The sequence below is a fragment of the Choloepus didactylus genome, chromosome 5 (assembly GCF_015220235.1).
Source record: "Choloepus didactylus isolate mChoDid1 chromosome 5, mChoDid1.pri, whole genome shotgun sequence".
Classification (NCBI taxonomy): domain Eukaryota; kingdom Metazoa; phylum Chordata; class Mammalia; order Pilosa; family Megalonychidae; genus Choloepus; species Choloepus didactylus.
In genome coordinates this window covers 9,195,915-9,216,966 of record NC_051311.1, presented here as the reverse complement: position 1 = coordinate 9,216,966, position 21,052 = coordinate 9,195,915, and the positions used below count along the sequence as shown (strand labels likewise).

Genomic DNA, 21,052 nt, shown 5'->3' with positions numbered 1-21,052 from the left:
GAAGGACCTGGCAGAAAGGATAAAAAAGTATGATGCAACAATAAGCTGTTTACAAGAGACTCATCCTATATTTAAAGACATAAGTAGGTTGAAAGTAAAGGGCTTGAAAAAATATACCAGGCAAGTAGTAACTGAAAGTGAACTGGAGTAGCTATACTACTACCAGATAAAACAGACTAAGTAAAAAACTGTTATGAGGGACAAAGATAGTCATTATCTACAGATAAAGGGGTCAATTCAAAAGAAGATGCAACAATTATAAATATATATGCACCTAACAGCAGAGCCCCCAAAATATATGAAGCAAATATTGACAGATTTGAAAGGAGAAATAGATGGTTCTACATTAATAGTAGGAAACTTTAATAAACCACTTTCAATAATGGATAGAACATCTTGTCAGAAGATCAGTAAGGAAATACAAGACTTGAATGATACTCTAAGCCAACTAGACCTAACAGACATATGTAGAACACTCCACCCCAAAACAACAGAATACACATTCTTGAGTGTACATGAATCACTCTCCAGAATAGACTGTATCTTAGGGCACCAAAAAAGTCCCAATAAATCAAAAAATATTTAAATCCTACAATGTATCTTCCCCAACTACAATGGAATGAAGTTAGAAATAAATATCAGAGAGAGAAATTGAAACTGTGAAAATTAAAGAATGCACTCTTAAACAACCAATGGGTTAAAGAGGAAATCACATGGAAATTAGGAAACATCTTGAGAATGGAAATGAAAATACAACATCCCAAAACTTATGGGATGCAACAAAGGCAGTTCTGGGAGGGACATTTATAGTATTAAATACTTACATTAAAAAAGACCAAAGATTTCAAATCAGAGACCTAACCTCAAAACTGGAAGAACTAGAAAAAGAAGAGCAAACTAAATCCAACATAAGAAGAAGGAAGGGAATAACAAAGATTAGAGCAGATAAAATAAATAGAGAATAAACAAATAATATAGAGAATCAACAAAACCAAGAGTTGGTTCTTTGAAAAGATAATAAAATTGACAAGCCTTTAGCTAGACTGATGAAGAAAAAAAGGGAAGGTAAAAATAACTAAAACGAGGAACGAAAAGGGGGACATTACAACCAACCTTGCTGAAATAAAAGGGACTATAAGAGGAGTCTATGAAAAACTCTATGCCAACAAATTAGATAATCTAGATGAAATGGGCAAATTCCTGGACACAAACTACCTACACTGACTCAAGAAGAAATAGAAGATTTCAACAAACCAAAAATTAGTAGAGATTGAAGTAGTCATCATAAATCTCCTAACAAAGAACAGCCCAAGACCAGATAGCTTCACTGGGCAATCTTAATGAACATTCCAAGAAGAATTAACACAAATCTGCTCAAACTCTTCCAAAAAACTGAAGAGAAGGGAACACTTCCTCACTCATTCTATGAAGCCCAAATTACCCTCATATCAAAGCCAGATAAAGAGTCTAGAAATAAAGAGAATTACAGACCAGTGCCTCTTAGGAAGATAGAAGCAAAATCCTCAGCAAAAGACTAGCAAACAGAATCTAACAGTACAATAAAAGAATTATATAAAAATCCCATGATGAAGTAGGATTTATCCCAGGTATGCAAGTGTCATTCAACATAAAAAAATTAATTAATGCAATACACCACATTAACAGAATAAAGGTAACAAACACCACATGATCATCGATTGATGCAGAAGAGGCATTTGACAAAAGCCAGCACCACTTACTGATAAAAACACTTAGAAAACCAGAAATAGAAGGACACTTCTTCAACATGAAAAAGGCCTTATATGAAAAACCCATAGCTAGTCATACCTAATGGTGAAAGACGGAAAACTTTCCCTCTAAGATCTGGAACAATACAAGGATGCACACTGTCACCACTGTTATCAACATTATACTGGAAGTTCTAGTCTAGCAATCAGGCAAGAAAGAGAAGTCAGAGGCATCCAAATTGGAAAGGAAGAAGTAAAACTTTCCCTATTTGCTAATAACGTGATCCTATATCCAGAAAATCCTGAAAAATCCACAAGAAAGCTCCTAAAGCTAATATATGAGTTCATCAAAGTGGTGGGGTTCAAGATCAGCATCCAAAAATCAGTAGTGCTTCTATTCACTAGTACTGAACAAACAGGAGAAGAAATAAAGAGAAAAATTCCATTTAAAATAGCAACTAGAAGAATTAAATATTTAGGAATAAATCTAAGTATGTAAAGGACTTGTGCACAGAAAAAGCAAAACATTGCTAATATAAATTTTTAAAAAAACCTAAATGAATGGAAGGATATTCTGTGTTCATGGATTGGAAAACAACAATTGTTAAAATGTCAATTCTATCCAAAGCAACTTATAGATTCAACACAATCGCAATCAAAATTCCAACAACCTTCTTTGCAGGATTGGAAAAACCAATTATCAAATTTATATGGAAGGGTAAGGGGCCCCAAATACTGAAAGCCATCTTGGAAAAGAAGAATGAAATTGGAGAATTTACACTTCCCATTCTTAAAATTTATTACAAAGCCACAGGAATCAAAACAGTGTGGTACTGGAACAAGGACAGCTGTATAGAACAATGGAATGAACTGAGAGCTCAGAAATAAATCTTCACATTTATGGCTGACATATTTTTGACAAGGGGACAAAGACCACTGAATCGGGAAAGAATCATCTCTTCAACAGGTGGTGCCAGGGAAACAGGATCTCCATTTGCAATAGAATGAAGGAGGATTCCTACCCCACACCATATACAAAAACCAACTCAAAATGAATCAAAGACCTAAATATAAGAGCCAGAACTATAAAACTCCTAGAAGAAAATGTGGGGAAGCATCTTTGGGCCTTGTGTTAGTCAACAGTTTCTTAGACTTTCCACCCAAAACACAAGCAACAACAGAAAAAATAGACAAATAGGACATAATCAAGATAGAAACTTTTGTGCCTCACAGGGATTTATTATGAAAATAAGATTATAAGCTACACAATGGTAGGAAATATTTAGAAATCACATATCCAGTAAGGGTTTAATGTCCAGAATATAAAAAGCAACACTTCAACTGAACCACAAAAAGACAAACAACCCAATTTAAAAATGGGCAAAAGATTTGAATAGACATTTCTCCAAAGGATATATACAAATGGCCAAAAAGCACATGAAAAGATATTCAACATCATTATATCTTGCAGGGAAATGTAAATAAAACCACAGTGAGATACCATCTCAAACCCATTAGAACTGCTACTATGAAAAAAATAGAAAAATACAAGTGTTGGAAAGGATGTGGGGAAACAGTAACACTCATTCATTGCTGGTGGGAATGTAAAATGGTGCAGTGGCTGTAGAAGACAGTTTGGCAGTTCCTCAGAAAGTTAAGTATAGAATTACCGTATGACCTGGCAATCCCACTTCTAGGTATATACTCAAAGAAATGGAAAGCAGGGTCTCAAACAGATATTTGCACATTGATATTCATGGAAGCATTATTCATAATTGTCAAAGTATGGTAGTAACCCAAGTGTACATAAACTGAAGACTTGATAAACAAAAGACGGTATAAACACTCAAACTAAAATTATTCAGGTATAAAAAGAAATGAAGTTCTGATATATGTGACAAGAAGGATGAACCTTGAAGACATCATATTTGGTGAAATAAGCCAGAAAGAACAGAACAAATACTGTATGATCTCATTGATTTGAAATAATTACAATAAGCAAACTCATAATCAGATACCAGAACATAGATTACCAGGGGATGGGGTGGGGTGGGGAACAGGGAGTTAAGGCTTAAAACGTACACAGCTTCTGTTTAGGATGATGGAAAAGTTTTGTTAATGGATGGTGGTGGTGGTAGCACAACATGTAATTAATAGCACTGAATTATATATTTGGATGTGGTTAAAAGGGGAAACTTTAAGTTGTATAATTTAAAAGAATAAAAATAAAAATTTAAAAGAAAATCCATGGAACTGTACAACACAAACAGGGAACCTTAACTTAAACCATAGACTATAGTTAATAGTACAATTATAAAAATGTGCTTTCCACAATTGTAACAAAGGAGCCACACCAATGCAAGTTGTTATTAATTGAGTGGTATATGGGAACTCTGTATTTTATGAATGATTTTTCTGCAAACCCACAACTTCTCTAATAAAAAAGAAACAATTAATAGTATTATGCATATATATAGAAAAATAATATAGTCAACAACTAAGCATTCTAACAATAACTGAAAAGACTATCTTCCTTACCGCACAGAAAGCACGAGCTGTTAATTCCCAAACATTTTCATCTGTCTTTTAGGGTTTTTCAAAGAGCTGAAACCATTAATTCTATGTGTACGTTCCAAGAGTATATAGAAATTGGAATATCCACTGTATAAAGAGATGGGAAGGGAAATCACTGTAAGGCATTTAATGGAAAGATAAGTGCAGGTATAGGGTGGGGCAACCAGCTACGCCTGCCTTCCTCTAAGAACACCTTCAGGGAGTTACCACTTCCGGATATGAGTATTTGTCTACACCGCAGCAGCTTCCTCTCTCCCAGCCCAGCTTAGTATCAAGGTTCCCACAGCATGACCCTGGGATGCTATTCCATAGCTCTTCTCCTAAGCAGATGACAGGAGGTCTACACATCTTCGAATATGGCTTTTACAACTTTTGAAATTAACTGAAATGTTAACAAATTTAGAAGGAACATTCATATTTGATGAAATTATCTAATTATTCTGATTTCAAATGATCCTAACAAAACAATAAAACCACTTGAAGATACCATGCTGATGAAACCACCAATACTCTTTTCTCTCCTTAGGCCCTTGCCTCCTCTCATCTGGACTCTTGCACTAGTCTCCCAACTAGTCTAGCTGCCTCTCATCTCCAGTCCCCTTCTGGGCTACTCCCAAAATGATCCTTCCAATGTATTACTTGGTTACTCCCCTGTCTGAAAGCTATTGGGAGCCCCCATACCACAGGATAGGGCTGCAGCTCCCCTACAGCACGGCGGGCGAAGCTGAACACAATGACCTCCCCAGCCTTGCACACTGTCCCTTTCACACCTGACCCCTGTGCAGAGTTTCAGCCTGGTGGACTCTGACTCTCTGAATCCTTCCATGACACCTGACTTGGTCACGTCTTCCCGGGTGCTGCCATAGCAGTGGCTGCACACTTTGATGGCCCTGAGTGGTTTTGGTCTTGCTAATCTTGTTCAACTTTGTATCATCGATTAGCAGATTGCCTGGTACGTGTACTGAATAACTAAATAAATCAAGGTAGTTGAATTAGCTCCCATTTGGGGGGAGGTTTCTTAAATCAACATCAATAGTTCTGATAGATTTTGTTGACTCCAAAAGGATTATCTGCATGTTTGAATTCTTGTCTGCTAATCACATATTCCTGTAAACAGGCAGGATATGAGGACGCCTGTGTACAGGCATACCAAAATCAAGGATCCATATGGAAGTCTTCCAAAGTTGGTTAGATGAAATAAATTCAGTTTTTGGTAGTTGAACACACACATCACCACACATTGCTTTCATATAAATATGCTTTATTGCAGAGAAGTTATAATTATTTACATGCTGCAACACATCACAACATAAAGTTACCAAATATTTCATGGTGGGATGCTGTAGGTTTCAGATAATAGTTTCAGAGGAACCACGGGTTAAGTGAAGAGACTTACAGCTTTATTGACTCTACAACTCTCAGTTGCTAAATGCTAGAAGTCAAAGGCAGTGTTTTTTCAATCCTACCTGTCATCACTTGCATGCAGTAACCTAGGAAGCAAATACAAGAGAACTGTCGAGTTTCAAATCCATATTGCCACCAAAGTTTACAATGGGTTGAATTATAATTCATGTCTTAAAGCATTTAATTCTTGCATAAAATATACAGACCTATTAAGATTGGTATAAATCTACTTATTTATAAACCCTGGCTTAAAAACAAGGACAGGATGCAGCCTGCACATGCATTGAGAAGGACAACCTAGCACGTGTTTGTGAGGTTAATAGTGTTTATTCACTTTCTTGTGGTTGTGAAGCTGGTAAAAGAGACTCAAAAATTGCAGATTTAAACTTGTCTTGGTGGTAAGCAATGGCAATGAAACTCTAGGAAAGGCCCTAGGCACGCTCACTGATTTATGCTGGTGCAGGATTCTCTGTGGACTGTAAGTAGACTGTCACTAAGGTACAATTAGGCAGGTCTTCTTTAAGTCACATCTCTGGCAAGATCATCCTGAGGTGCAATGAAAGTCATTGAAGCTTGACTGCTTATTTCTCAAAAAGTGAACAGAGTGCTAATGACACAATTAGATGGGTCTAGAAACTCCAAGCCAAATTAACAAATATGCCTTAGAATAATATCCAAGGTCATCAAATAGATAAGCTTTACCTGATAAGGAAAGGAAGAAACAGAAGTGAATGAAACACACAAAGCCGCAGTTCTGTCTCTTCAAACCTATCTCATCAACCTGAGTAACGCATAAAGCAAGCACGTGGGTGAGGAAGAATTACGCACAGCCTTGCAAAATAGCGAACTGCTCACTTACCTGAACAAAAATCACTGAGAAGATTGTGATGATGGATAAGGAGAATTTCTAGTTTTACCTTCCACTGAGTATAATCTTCTCCAAGAACAGCCCTGTGTCTACCTTCTGATTCCCTCTTTGCATCTTTTATCCTAGCAAGTTCTCCTTTGCCCCTCATGAAGTGAAGGCTGGTCTTTTGGGTTGTAAATGCCCTGGCCAAAAAAGCTGATGATACTTCAGTGATGAGTGAGAGAGAAAGGAAAGTCTGGATTCTGTTTTGAAGCAACTCATTTTTAAATAAAATGAGACTGAGCTTTGGCATGAAATTTCATTGTATGATCACATCAGTGGGGCTAAGTCAGCAGCTTAGGATTTTCATGCCAAGTGATCAGTGTGGAAGGCAATAAGTTTTATAAAATATGCTTTGGGGGCTGTTTTGCCTTGCAAATGAAACTTAGGTTTTAATTTTGAGCCAGGTGGCAATTTGAAGGATTCGTAAGTTTCACAGGGCTTGGGAGAATGAAGAGCTCAAAACACTGAGGTTTTGAATAATTCAAGCTATAAGCCTCTTTGGTATTTGAGCCCAGAAAATTCTAACCCTAGCTGAAGCAATGAATAGGAGCTTATGAGAATAAATAGTTTAAGGTAATTTAAAATATATATTTAGTGTGCATAATAAAAATATATCCATACAGTGATCTTGATGCTACCAAAACTTTTCTCTTTAGAAAAATAATCCCTTGAAAGTGCTGCCAAGAGCTACCTTTCTGTCTTTGTTTTCAAAGGCAAAATTCCCTGGCTCTGTAGTACTGCTGTTAATTCTCATGTCATTCCTAGGGACTTCCCTTTACAATTGAAATAATAATCCACAGCATATTTTTCTCATTCTTAGCTTCTTCCTTAGGAAATGCTGCTAAGTATGAAATACTGAAAGAGTTAAAAGGGATAATAAATTGGAATGAAGGTGTTGTCTCTGATCTTTAACAAACAGTGGATAAGTTGTCCTTAGCTTATTGAGACTTATGACTAAGTAGGACCACTTGATCTCCAATATTAATGAAGCATCTGAGTCCTAACAAGAAGTGCAAAACGAGTAACTTAGCCGGCATAAAACCCTGCTGAAGACAGTATAACAAATCGTGATGTGAAATAATAGAGTCAAATCCAAATTTACAATACATTAAACCACAGCCAAAACTAAAAGTTTTTTTTTTTTTTTTTAAATCATAAGAGTTATGGCCTCCCAAGAGAAAGCTTGCTGTACTTCAAGAACCAACTAAAGTTGATAGAGAGCAGATATTCTGTAAGTTGCAATAACAATTGAGTAGCTGCAGATTGCATAAATGTATTGGGTCACATAATATCAAAGTTATTTGCAAAAATTACACAATCTGGAATGCTTTATATGAGATACAACAATGTACTGAAACACACATTTATAAGAAAATGAGAGCAATCATTAATAAAAAAGGGATTTGGGATGCATTAGGTTAGCAGTGCTATCAAGATTAAATAGATAAAGTGAGAGTTCTTTTCAGAATTCCAGTCCTATTCGTCTGCAACTTTTCCTTCTGGTTTGCTTGCTTAGGATCCTCAAAGCCCTGTGGGTAATTATCGATCAGGGGCAGACTCGAAGCTCTTTCTCTTGCACCTGCTGCCAAGCAATCATTTCCTGCACCACCAGGGGAATGACTTTTCTCGCCCGAGTCTGACCTCTCCAGGGAACCCCAGGTGCCCCCTCCGCTCCTAGCCCTCTTCCACCCCTTGCCTTTGACCTCACCTCATTATCTGTCACATCTCCCTTGACTGAAAACTACTCCTTGGGAATTTTTGATCCTTGCATCTTCTTTTATAAAGAATCTGGGCTTTCTTCCTTCTCCTTGGCTTTCTGGGGACACTACACTTTCAAAGTTTCCCAGACCTCTTATTTCTGAGGCTCTGCTAACTTATTTGCATTTAATGCAGAAGAAGCAGATAAAGCTACACTTCTTTCAGAAATTGGTTGATCTGGGGACTCAAACTCCCAAGGGCACACCTCAACCCGTGAGGTCAGAGGTCGCTGAAAGCTATTACTCGAGTTACAGGGGCCAGGCACATTTTCCTCAGGGGAAGATGTCTTTTTCTCCCGGTTTCCTTTTTGTTTGAGGTTTCCATTCTCTACTTTCGGTGCTGCAGCATTGGGGGGCCGCTCTGCCTCTTGCTCAGCACACACACTGGCTGCATAATGCTGGCCGGTGTTCTCGTCTTTAGCTCTCCCTGGGAGAACCTGAGATTTGGAGACCAAATGCTTCTCGTCTTCAAAAAGCGACGGCCCCCGGCTCTCCCAAGGGCCTGCCTCAGCCTTCCCCGTGCTCAGCTGACTGGACTGCTGGCATCCTTCAGAGGCCTTGGCCTTGTGATGAGATTTTTCCTTTAAGGAAAAAGTTGGGTTTTTATCCATTTTGGAAGCTGCAATAGACACATGTTTTTGAGTTTTCGATTCTAAAGGCACCAGGCCAGGGGTCATGTCATAAATCTCCCAAGGACACACTTCCCCTATGTCAAAGTTGTCCATCTGCGTGGCGCCCGAGATCATGTCAGAATTGGCAGTGGAGGGGTTGGCCCTCTGTTGTTTCATAATTCCAGATTTCTGAGGTTTTCTTGGCTCCTCCCAATTATTGGAGCTTAGGGGGACAGATTCTTTCATCTCTGCATTCTCTGCATTTGAGTAGTTTCTGAATGTCTCTTTATCCTTTGGCAGGGGTTTCTGGGATTTAGCATGTTCTTCCATGCCCGACACATGGGATTTCCCAGCCAATCCAAGAGTCTTCTCCTTGGCACTTGCTATGACGCTGAGAGACTTCTGCAACATGGACGTTCTCGGGTGCCCAGGCTTCTTCTCGGAGCTGAGGTTGTGAGCACTTGCTGACTTGCACACCAGAGGCACTGACTCTGCAGACTCGGCCTCACAGTTTTCTTTCAGGTTTTGTGTTGGTGTTTTGCCCGGCAGAGACTCCAGTGTGGAGTTCTCTGTGGCCTCTTCCTGGCTCTCTGTTGCTAAGCTATTGGAGTCTTCCGTCTGGTCTCTTACGTGGTCATAAGTGCTGTGGGATTTCTTCAGTGAGAAGACACGGTTTTTCAGAGACTCCTCCCTGGGTTTCCCGGCGTTACCTGAAGACTCCTGTGGGTTCTTCCTAATGAGGGCTGGGCCTCTGGCTGGGCCATGGTCTGCAGCCTCCTTGTCGTCTTTGGAACACTGCCTGCTGACCGTCTCCGGGATCTCGGTGATGCGTCTCATGATGGAACGGCCCAAGCCCTTCTTAGAGCACCGTTTTTTCTGGAGGTGGGGATTATTCGTGATCATCTTCTTCCTTTTGTATATTTCCAGTTGGGCGTACAGTTTCTTCAGCTCATCCTGCCAGAACAAAAGCACATTCAAAGGGATGTAGAATTTGGAGTTTTAGCTAGATAATATTGCTAAAAGTTATTTGAATTCAGTGAGCCTGAGCTTTTTTAGGGCAACTTCTCTACAGTTTTCTAACATCTGTACTCATCCACTTTCTCCTCATTCCTGCTTTCTGATTATTTTGGGTTTTGTTTCACATAGCGTTTGGACTTGAAGACATGAACTCATGCATTCTACCCTTGCTTCATGGGGCAAGCACTTTGAACTTGCATGTTGTGTGGACCAGACTGAGCCTGGACCTTAACAAAGCACAGCTCATCCCCTACTGATGAACCACATCCCTGCATGATGTTGGAAGCACTGTAGCACTGATAAAGCTACTGATGTTAGGTAAGGGTTAGGGGACAATAGACCACAAAATCCTAAAAGCATCTTCTTCCTCCAAATGCTGATTCATCACCAAAGATTATTTTAAATATCCTGGGCTCTTTGCTCACAGATCTTATCATGCCTTTCCATCAGCAAGTGGTCACAAGCAAGTATTATGGAGCGTGAATAATCAGCCAACACTATCAAAGTTGGCCAGGCCACTTTAAGAGCTGAAATAACCTGTGCATTCTAATTTATACCAGGATTATACATTTTAGAACTGGATTAACTCTGCAGTTGATGTCATCAGTCCACAAACAAACACACATTCTCTCTTTAACATACACATGCGCACATGTGAACACACATAAAATCCAACCCACACATTCTTGCCTGCCCAAATGGGCCTAATCTGCAACAGGAAAGAAGAAACACTGGCATTACCCGAATGTCCTCTGGATCCAAGCTGTGCTCACTCCAGGCTGAATTGATGCTGCTGTTGAGGTAGGATCCAGAGCGGCCCATGTCCAGCTCATCCTCATAGGCTTCTGTAGCGATGTCATCTCGCGGGTTATTGCTTGAATGTGAAAACTGCAATAAACACTCAGTATGAACTATAGGCATTAACCCACTGTGAGACATAGAACAATAATTTTCTAAAAGTGTATAATGTTAATATCAATTCTTCAGCTTACATGAATCCACTTGAAACTCTGTACACAAGGCCTGCTACTATATTTGTGTTTTATTTTCCATGTTTTGTGCTGCAGCTATTAGTAAGGCAGTATTAGCACTTGGTCTCCTTTTTCACTCTAATTTCCCCCAGTTTTTTCTGCAAGCTCCCGGTGTTAAGTTACATTTACTCCTCTTCCATGGCGTATTTTCATTTTGAAAATGAAAATAAGTAGAAGAACTCAAAGATATGTTTTCTAAGAGTAGCAACTTAGATTCACAGGCAGCTGGGCGGGAACATTTTTTTGAGCAGTGGGATCTATCTGGTGTTAGTCATTTCACTTCAGGTGAGGATGTTATTTCCTCTTGGGCACAAGTGGTCCCAATCATGGGAATGTGACTTTCGGTCTGCTACCCATAGCTTCAAAAACGCCATTCTCCTAACTAAGTGGACAGGGGGTCTGAATTCCACACTCAACTCTGACAACAGTGGGATCTTTAACTAGTCATGGGATCTCTCGGGAGCATACGCCCGACAGCCTAAAGAGCTCTGAGGTAGACGGCATCCAGTTTGAAATTCAAACATTCATTGAAAATACAGATTTTATGCCCAAGCTTATCATTCTCAAGTTCATCCTTCATCACATTTGACATCATTTGACTATTTTCATTTTTCAAAAATATTTTTAAGTTTTATATTCTCTTGCTATTTCTACTCTTCTTTAAGTGGAGAAATCAGGGAGAGTAAATTGGGTAAATAATGGAAAGCAGGAAGGACAGTTAACACAATCCAGCCATTCGGATAATCTGGAAACCAAGTGACTGCCTGATGAAAATTGAAAGAAAAGCTTAGAGAACACAGGCTCTCTAATCCCAGTTTATCATCAGATCAAATATTCCCTTAAAAAATTAACAGACCACACTCTCTTTTAGTACAGAGATATCTTACGATCACTGTTTGCTAAAATACTCGGCTGGCCAGTTGAACGTGAATATGAGATAACACATGAAGTGGAAGACTGGTGTTCCAGCAATAATAACTGTTCTGTAATCAGGACTGGCTTCAGAAAAACCACTGAAACTGTAAGTCTTTCCTTCCATCATCTACTTACATTTGTGGCCTCCACATGTGCAATGCACTGAGGGCCCTGGAGGGGAATACAGTAGCATCTCTGCCCTCCAGAATCTCACATGCTACTAGTTAAACCACCCTGGAGGGTATTTCTATTTCTAAGAATGGAAGTGTTGTTCTTTAGCAAGTCTTGGAGACAGTCATGAGTTTAAGAAGCAGAGTCATGTGTCAGATGTTGTAGCTATTAATGAAATACAGAGCTTGTGAAAGCAGTTGAAAAGATCCTTCTCTTGTCAATATATCACATCCCCATTTCCTGCTTCATTATTTTTCCTCAGCACTTCTATGTAAAAATACTATTTTAAATCTGTATCTTGTTTACTTATCTTGTCTCACCCACCAAAATATAAGCACCATGAGAGCACAGACTTTTATCTGTCCACTCCTCTTATTCTAATGTGTAGAACAGCGCCTGGTATAGCCTCTTGATATTTTAAAAGTGTATTTTTAACTGATATCATTCTCATACCATAAAATTCACCATTTTAAAGTGTATAAACTGAAACCATCACCACCATTTAATTCCAGAACATTTACATCATCTCCCACCCCCACCAAAAGCCCCACAAATGTTAGCAGTTACTCCCATCCCTCTCTCCCTCCACCCCCCAGCAACCACTAATCTACCTTCTGTCTCTATAGATTTGCCTATTCTGGACATTCCATATAAATGCAGTCATGCAATGTGTGGTCTTCTATGCCTGGCTTCTTTCATTCGGCAGAAGATTTTCAAGGTGCATCCATGTAGTAGCATGTGTCAGTACTTCATTCATTCTTATGACTAAATTATATTCCACTGTTTATACCAGGTTTTATTTATCCATTCATCAGTTGAGGGACATTTGAGTTGTTCCACTTGGGGGCTATTAAGAATAACACTGATAAGAGCATTTATGTGTAATTTTTGTATGAATATATGTTTTCACTTCTCTTGGGAACATAATAATATTTGTTGAATGAATAAATAAATAGAGTATAAAGCAATCTAATAAACGGGTAATTACATTATGAAGAGCACTAAAATGATTAAGATAGATTGAAATAACAGACTAATTCATGGAAACTGCAGTCAGTAAATAGAAACTGTGCGTAGAACCTAAGTAATTTTTTCTGTTTATAACCATTTGGCCTTTTCAATCAGGCTGAATCTCAATATTTTGGCTAATTGGGAGCATTGAGGTGAAGCCTGGAGTGAAAGACAAGAAATCACATTTCTGATTCTAGATGTGCTACTGTTGTACTGTGTGGCACTAACAAAGATATAAAAGGTTCTAACATGTTGATCCTCTATCTGTAAAAAAGGAAAATGATGATAACGCTGTTATTTGTTCAGTAAGTTTTTATTTTCAAAACTCCTATTTCATTTTTTTTCTTTCCAAGCAGTCTTATGGGATAAGCAGGCATACACAATGCCATTATGTCATGGATGTGGAAGTTGAAACTCTGAGAGGTTAAAAGTCTTAGCTAAAGTCAGATCACACAGCTAGTTTGCGGTGGGCAAGTTCTGACTGCCAGCCCCCTTTCCCTACTGCTTTATCCTGCATTGGTCAGTCTTTGTCAGAATACAGCATTATTAAGTGAGATTCTTCTATAAACAATATTGTTATTATTTATTTGTATAAGAATACTGTATTCTTATACAATATTATACTTATACAATATTATACTTATTGTATAAGAATATATATTTGTATAAGAATAAAATTCTTTGATTGTTTAAAACATAAGACTTCTCTGAATATGAATTCAAACCAGAGGATTCATAGAACAGGATTGCTCTTTTTAAAACAGTCTTGATGTTACAGTTACTAAACAACTTAACTCATCTTGAACCTGTAACAATTAAAGCATAACTACACATCAAAATATTTGGAAATGGAATGAAACAAGCAGAGGACAGATTTTGTACAAGTTAAGGCATTTAAAAATCGTGTAAGATGTTTAACAAATCCAAAAAGAAACAAAAACAAAAAACCCAGACACCCAGTTTCCTGAGGAGCTTTAAAAATACTTTAGAGTGTTATGCAACTTTCCACACCTCCCCTTGTCTGTATAACCAGATACTGTTTAAAGGAGAAATAACTCCATGCACATTTAAAATAATTGCTTTGCAAGAGAAAAGGGGCGATAGAAGAATACCTTTGGAATCAGAAGCAGCCCAATGGTGACAGTCACTGTCAAATGGGTGTGCGCAAAATACAGCATCAACATCCAATCAGGCTGCAGGCGGGCAGCAAGGACAAATCTGAAATGAGAATGTGCTGAGTTAGAGACCCAACAAGGTCTCTACTTAAAACATGAGGACACCTGGCAACTCTTTTCCTCGTGTGTTAACAAAAAAGAAGAAACTGCATTGCTGTTTCGATGACATATGTTTTCATCATGGAAGAAGAAGGATCAAAGTAAACCTAATTGGATGCACAATTTGTTAACAATTTATTATTTACTTTTTAGATTATCAATAGTAGAAAAACAGCATATGTATATGTGTATATATATATAAAATATATAGAGAGATAATGTGCTAATCATTTCCTAAGATTATTATTGTTTTGTATGTAAGTTGAATCTGCAAAGCAAAAGCAGTGAACAAATATGAATTCAAGGGAAGAGGTTAAAAATTGGCAGTTTTAGATAAATTTGGGTTATATCTCCAAATAACTCTCAATTCTAATATTCTTTATTTAAAGTCATTAAAATATTAATTAGAATTTTTACAAAGAGTGGGCCATTATCTGCCTTTGTGAATAATCCCAGGGGATAGACAGTAAACCATGTAACAGATAAAATGAACATGCCAATGGCTTGTCAAGTGCAACTTTCTGATTATAATAAAACTTAGTTGTTTTAAAGCATCAAATATGTTTTAAAATAATTTATAAGCTAATATTTAAAATCTGATTTTACTGAGGAATTTGTAAAGTTGTGTTCTGGGATGGCCCTGCAGGAATCATGGGTATGGCAGAGTTTCAGGACTGATGCCTATTATGGTAATTTTGGAATATTTTGTAAATCAATAGGTGCATGTGCAGACTAAGTCATGTTTAAAGGACTTATCCTTAAGCAGAAATCAGGTGCAGCTTTTATACAGGTAATTTTCCAATTACATCTGTCTTTTAATCCACCCCTCCTCCAGTGTTTATCCATGAGAGCTAAATATGAAATGTCTCTGGTTTTGGAATTAGAGAACCAGAATTTTGTTTCAATAATATACCTCATCAAATGTTAGAGTTAACATCCTATGAAAATACTCAAGATACCAAAATCATAAACAAACATATATGAATAATTAAAAAAGAGAAGAAACTAATTTTTGTATCTGTTTACCATATTCATAACAAATTTACTAAGTAATAAGAAATTTTTTCAAGAATTATATTTAAAACAAAATTTTCATCAAAGTGTCGCCTTGAATACGTGAATATTCGCTTTGTTTAGGGTTGAACTATGTTTGACATCATCTGTTTGTAGAGTCAGGTGAGTTTTTTAAAGTATTGTAATGTGATTACCACACACAATAACAGGTCCCATTTTCTAGGGCATAGTATTGGAGCATATAAACAATACACAATGTACCCTGGAAAAATGATACAATCCCAATATGTTGGTGCTCACTGCCAGCACCAGACAGGCACTGCCAAGTGCGTTTATGCATTTGGTGCTGGCAATGAACCAGAGATGACACCATTTTTTGCATTTGGTGCCAGCAATGCACTGGAAATAACATCAAAGTGGATGGACTTACATTCTAAAAGTGCCCTCAGTCACTGGGAATTCCTATCTCAAATGCCAACACACATGACCTTTAACCTCATATGTCAATATCCGGATGAAGGATCATTACAGATATTTTAAATTTAAAATGTGAATCTTCTAAAAACCAACGCTGAAGTATACTGACATCAATTTCTCTCAAATTAATCAGTTTTAACTATTGCCAGGCTTTTTAAGTCGCAGTTCTGACTAGGAACATCTTAAGAAAAAAAGGGTTTATATTACTTTTTAAGCTTCATTTTTAGAAGAGTATTTTAACTTTAAAAAATAGGTCTAAAAACCAGGATCACAGAAATATTTGAAAATTGAGGTTAAAAACAAAAACTTTTTAAAGTTTTGCACTTTCCTAAAGGTTTGCTTTATGCTTACAACTAAAATAAGTAAAGGTTTAAAACATATTGGAAAAAATGCCTTCTACATTATTTATCTTTCTAGACTTAAAACCTGATATTAGTTTTTTTCTCCAATCTGAAAATTTAGTCAGGATGAAGGTAAATAATTTGTACATAACATGTAGTCATAGTTTATCTATGTATACACACAGATAAAGCAAGCAAGAATATATACACACATGTGAATTTATTTACATATATATGTGTGTGTTTACACATACATATATATGCCATATTATGGGAGGATATCTTTGCTGATATTGGAAGCCTTATTTAAAGTTATTTCAAGGGAAAAAACTACCAAGATGGATCCAGCCAATTTAAATTATTATATTATTGCTTCTTATTCTTGGACTTTACAAATATTGGAACCATAGCATGTATGAATGAAGTCTATGTGGTAAATAAGAAATCATGTGTACTTGATTTATTTAATTATTATTGTCTGTTACTCACTCCCTACTCATCCCCCAAAAGTTAGTGCTCTGCAGATTTACTGAGTTAGAATAAAACATAATTCTGGGGATGAGGGGGTGGAGAGAGAGAGAGAAAGAGAGAGAGAGAGAGGGAGAGACTGAGAGAGAGAGAGAGAATGTGCATGCATGCACCACAGAAGCAAGACACTGAAAGCAACAAAATCCACATGAGAAGAAAGAGAACAGCAGACACCGTTAAGTGGCAGAGGAGCCAAGGACCACGAGCAGCCAGTCTTCAGGAAGAAAGCATCACCTTGATTTGGACATTTTTTAGCCTCAAACTATGCAAGGGGAGTCAAACCCTAGTGCTTTCCTTATTGACAGAACCATCAAGATGAGAAAAGAAACTGAAGCCAGGGAAGTGGTCTTAGCCTAGAGACTCCTAAATGTATCTATGGCTGGAATGATATATTCTGAAATGACTGGAAAATTGATTAATTCATATTATAATATGACATTTGGACCCCTCAATATACTATGACATATATTGATCTTGCCCTTGCATCTCTCTTCAGCCTGAATACCTTATTTGATTTTTGGAGATATTTCAAATATGCTGTGGCACCAACAAGTCTCACTGTTAGCCCTGGACAGCAAATGCTTTTAAGGTTGAAAACAGCTGTTGTACAGACTATTCCTCCACATGATCTGACAGTAACCCACATCCCTCCTCTCCATCTTCTCGTTCAATTCAAGATCAGAGTGTGTTGAGTTATAGTCCATCTTGTTCAACTAGTACCAGCCCCAAGTTCACCATCAGCTGTATGACAGGATATAGTCCTCAACTGCAAGGTCTGTCATCAGGTGGCAATGGTTCTTATATCCCTGGAGTGACCTATTTCACCTGTCAGTACTTATAACAAGTTGGCACACTATAGTTCCTCTCCTTCTTTTCCATACCCTACCACTGTTGGGACCAATGGAGAGCAGTGGATTGAGAACTCACTACCATTCTTCACCCACTGACTATAACTCACTGTGATGATTAGGTTTATGTGTCATCTTTGCCAGGTGATAGTGCCCAGGTGTCTGATCAAACAAGCACTGGCCTAACCATTACTGCAAGGACATTTGTGGCTGGTTAATAAACCAGAAGGCTGGTTTAGTAAATCATCAGTCAATTGACTGCATCTGTGGCTGATTACATCAATGAAGGGCGTGTCTTCTGCAATGAGAGAATTCAATCAGCTAATTTAATCCAATCTGTTGAAGTCTTTTAAGGGAGAAGAGCGAGAACCTTCACTTCTTCTTTGGCTGCCTGCCCTATGGAAAATGAACTTGTGCATCCTGCCCTATGGGATTTGCACTCGTACATCCCCACAGTTGTGTGAGACACTTTTATAAAATCGTATATTTACAGGTATCTCTTATTGGTTCTGTTTCCCTAGAGAACCCTAACTAACACACTCACCTACTGACAAAGATGACTACATGACAGATCTACAAACTTTGGACACTTATCTTAGAGATGAAGAAGAGAAGAGCAGAGTCAAGCTGGGGAGCCTAGATTCTGCCTCTCTTTCCACCAGTCCTATTTTCTGGAACTATAGTCATTTCATGGGAGATTATGCACAAACATTAAAGAAGTTTCAATATCAACTTGCCTGTAGGTCTCAGACACCATGTGCTAACACATGAAGCCGATCTCAGTTCTAAACAAGCTGCACAAGAGGTTTGGGCAAGAGTGACCATGACTAGACAACTTCTTGATCATATGGATTCATGGACAGCTAAATTCAGAAACTGGATTAAGGAGACAATATTAGTGCGCTTGTACAAGAGATTCAATCTGTCAGCACACAGATGAGATAAATGGGTTGTCCAGAACTACAAACAGGAGAAGCTAGTCTTACTAGCTTGAAACAAGCTGCTCTGGTCAAAGCTCCTCTCATTCCAACTCTGAACACAACTGTGCAGCATCTAGACCTTATATCAAATCAGGAATACTTGTCTGAAAGGATCAAAGAACTCTCTCAGGGTGGCTGTATGAGCTCTTTTCAATAGAATAGAGGTGGAGGCTTCAAGAACGGAAGTGGGATACAGGCCTGCCCATGGATTCTATCATCACGCATGTATTTTGCACCTACCTTGATTCCAGATTGCCTCCACATCCTAAGTACCCTGGTAGAGAAACATTTACTTCTCAGCACTTTGTTCAGACACCAAATAAACCAGATGCTACAAATGAGAATGTCTTCTGCATTTATTAGATTGCTTTCAACCCTCCCCATTATGAGCTCATCTACGAGTGCCATGTCTACAATCTTCCAAAGGACAGAAATAATATGCTTCATATACTGTTAATGTTCCTCTATATCATAAAGACCAAAGAGTCTGGAATCATCTTGGTCTGTGTTGCGTGAATATTTTGTGGATTTTCGGAGAGTAATGGTCTTTTAATTCCAAACATTTGGACTTCAATTTGAACCAGAAGAAGCTGAATCTAAGAATCTTAGTCACTGCCTCTTCTGAATAAGATACATGTGTCTGTTTACAAACTCTTTAGATTTAATGAAAAATTAGCTATTTGCAACTTCCTTGTGAAAACACTTCTGATATCTTCTACACCAAGAGGCATTACCTTCGATTTTCTATTGCATTTCAGATTTTTTAGTTGTCAGAAAAACTGCAACCCTTCAGATTTTTGTTAACCAAAAAACAGTGCCTTTCTCCCTGCTTTTTCATTGTAATCCCCAAATTAGCGTCATCCACCATATTCTTCCACCACAAGATTTTTTTCAGTCATGTTATTTAGTACAGGGATAAATACTTAAAAAGAAAAAAAGCAAATTACTAATTCAGTATTTTTATCTCTATATTTTTCTAGTATTCTGCAAGTTAGCCCAAGGCCCATATTCAAAGAAATGAGGTTAACTTCTAAGTAATATATTAGCCCATGTGTATTTTCAAATATTATTAAAAGAAGTCTGACAATATTGGTACTTAAAAGTCAATTCCTGGGTTAAATTTGGCTGGTAGAAGTAAACAGGGTCTTAGTTAGAGTCTGAGGACATCAACAGAAACTTCCCTGCTTTTGGTGTTTAACAATTCAATTTCACTATTCCATAATATTGTGTTATTTTAATAGTTCCTTTCTTTAAGATCATAGTGATATCTTATTTGTTTAACATTTTAAAACATGTTTAAAATATCCAGAGACTGAGAAGTTATCAAGCTTGTAAATTTTACTTGGCTCCCCAACTTTAACTTCTTATGTATATGTAGTATCTATAAGGCTAGCGCGCAATCGCGTATGTATTTTTTGATTGACATATTAGAGACTGCTTCCATCACTTTATATAAATTTAGAAACAGCAAAAGGCAATATCTTCTGAATAATTTTTTGTCAGTCTTACATATACATCTCATTTTGTATTATTTATAAATTATGTTTTTGAAAAAGTTGTTCCTGTTTTTTAAAAGTTGGATGTCCAAACGAAAAGAGAGATGTCTTAACTCCCTATCTTTTAACTTCCTTTGATGTATGTTAAATACATTTATTATGTTATTTTAGAAGAAAATATCAATTGACCATATTAAATACATGTTAAAAATTAAAAAAAATAAAAAAGAATTCCATTCCTTGGTCCTTTATGGCCGCACAAATAAAATTTTCAAGAGAGAGTAGGTCATATATACTATGATAATTTGAAGCCAGTATGTCACCATCTGATCCAATCTGGTCTGTGCAGATAGATCAAATTTGGAACTTAACCATCAGGCTTCTCCTTAAGGCTTATTCATGCTTGCCTAAGAAAACACCAAGGCCTTCCAAATCTGGCTCCTCTTTGTGTTGTCACACTTGCACCAACGGAAATCCTCCCTATCCAAACCTGATAGGGTTCTGGACAGTTGCTGCAAGAAAACCGACCTTGTGAGTAGGTTATGCCACATGGCACCAATCTGCCAGGGACCACATGAGTGATTCCATCAGAGCCTGTGTCTTCATGAGCACAGCTCATCATTTATATGATTCTTTTGGCTGGGCTGATGGGTTGTTTCAGGTTCTGTTAGAAAGACTCAGAGCAAAGAAAGAAAGCTGTTTTCAATCAATATTTCACATATATCTCCTATTAGCTTGGCCCAGTACTAAAACAGTATTTTCTGAAGTGTGGCTGCTGTTATCAGATGCCAGGTAATGGCTGGGGAGATTCTAAGGTCAGTTAAACTTGAAAAATGCTGTTTACACAAAGGTAAATAGGTTTCATTAGAGCAGGACTTATTATGCTAAATTGCACTGTGAGGCTCCAAAATGGGAGCTATAAAAAGTAATACACACACACACATAGACAGTTACATATAAAAACAC

General features: G+C 37.6%; 1 protein-coding gene and 1 pseudogene across 1 annotated transcript in view; one reads left to right on the top strand and one right to left on the bottom strand.

Moving 5' to 3' along the window:
• Nucleotides 1–5,545: 5,545 nt before the first annotated feature.
• Nucleotides 5,546–21,052, bottom strand: part of GPR158 (G protein-coupled receptor 158) — a 479,696-nt gene continuing 464,189 nt past the window's right edge. Inside the window, exons 9-11 of the mRNA XM_037837890.1 lie at nucleotides 14,241–14,346; nucleotides 10,742–10,888; nucleotides 5,546–9,937 (exon numbers count right to left, since the gene is read on the bottom strand). Coding sequence (XP_037693818.1) covers nucleotides 8,468–9,937; nucleotides 10,742–10,888; nucleotides 14,241–14,346 — 1,723 coding nt within the window. The 3' untranslated portion in view covers nucleotides 5,546–8,467. The remainder of the gene's footprint in view (nucleotides 9,938–10,741; nucleotides 10,889–14,240; nucleotides 14,347–21,052) is intronic.
• On the top strand, nucleotides 17,027–19,132 carry LOC119535541 (annotated as a pseudogene).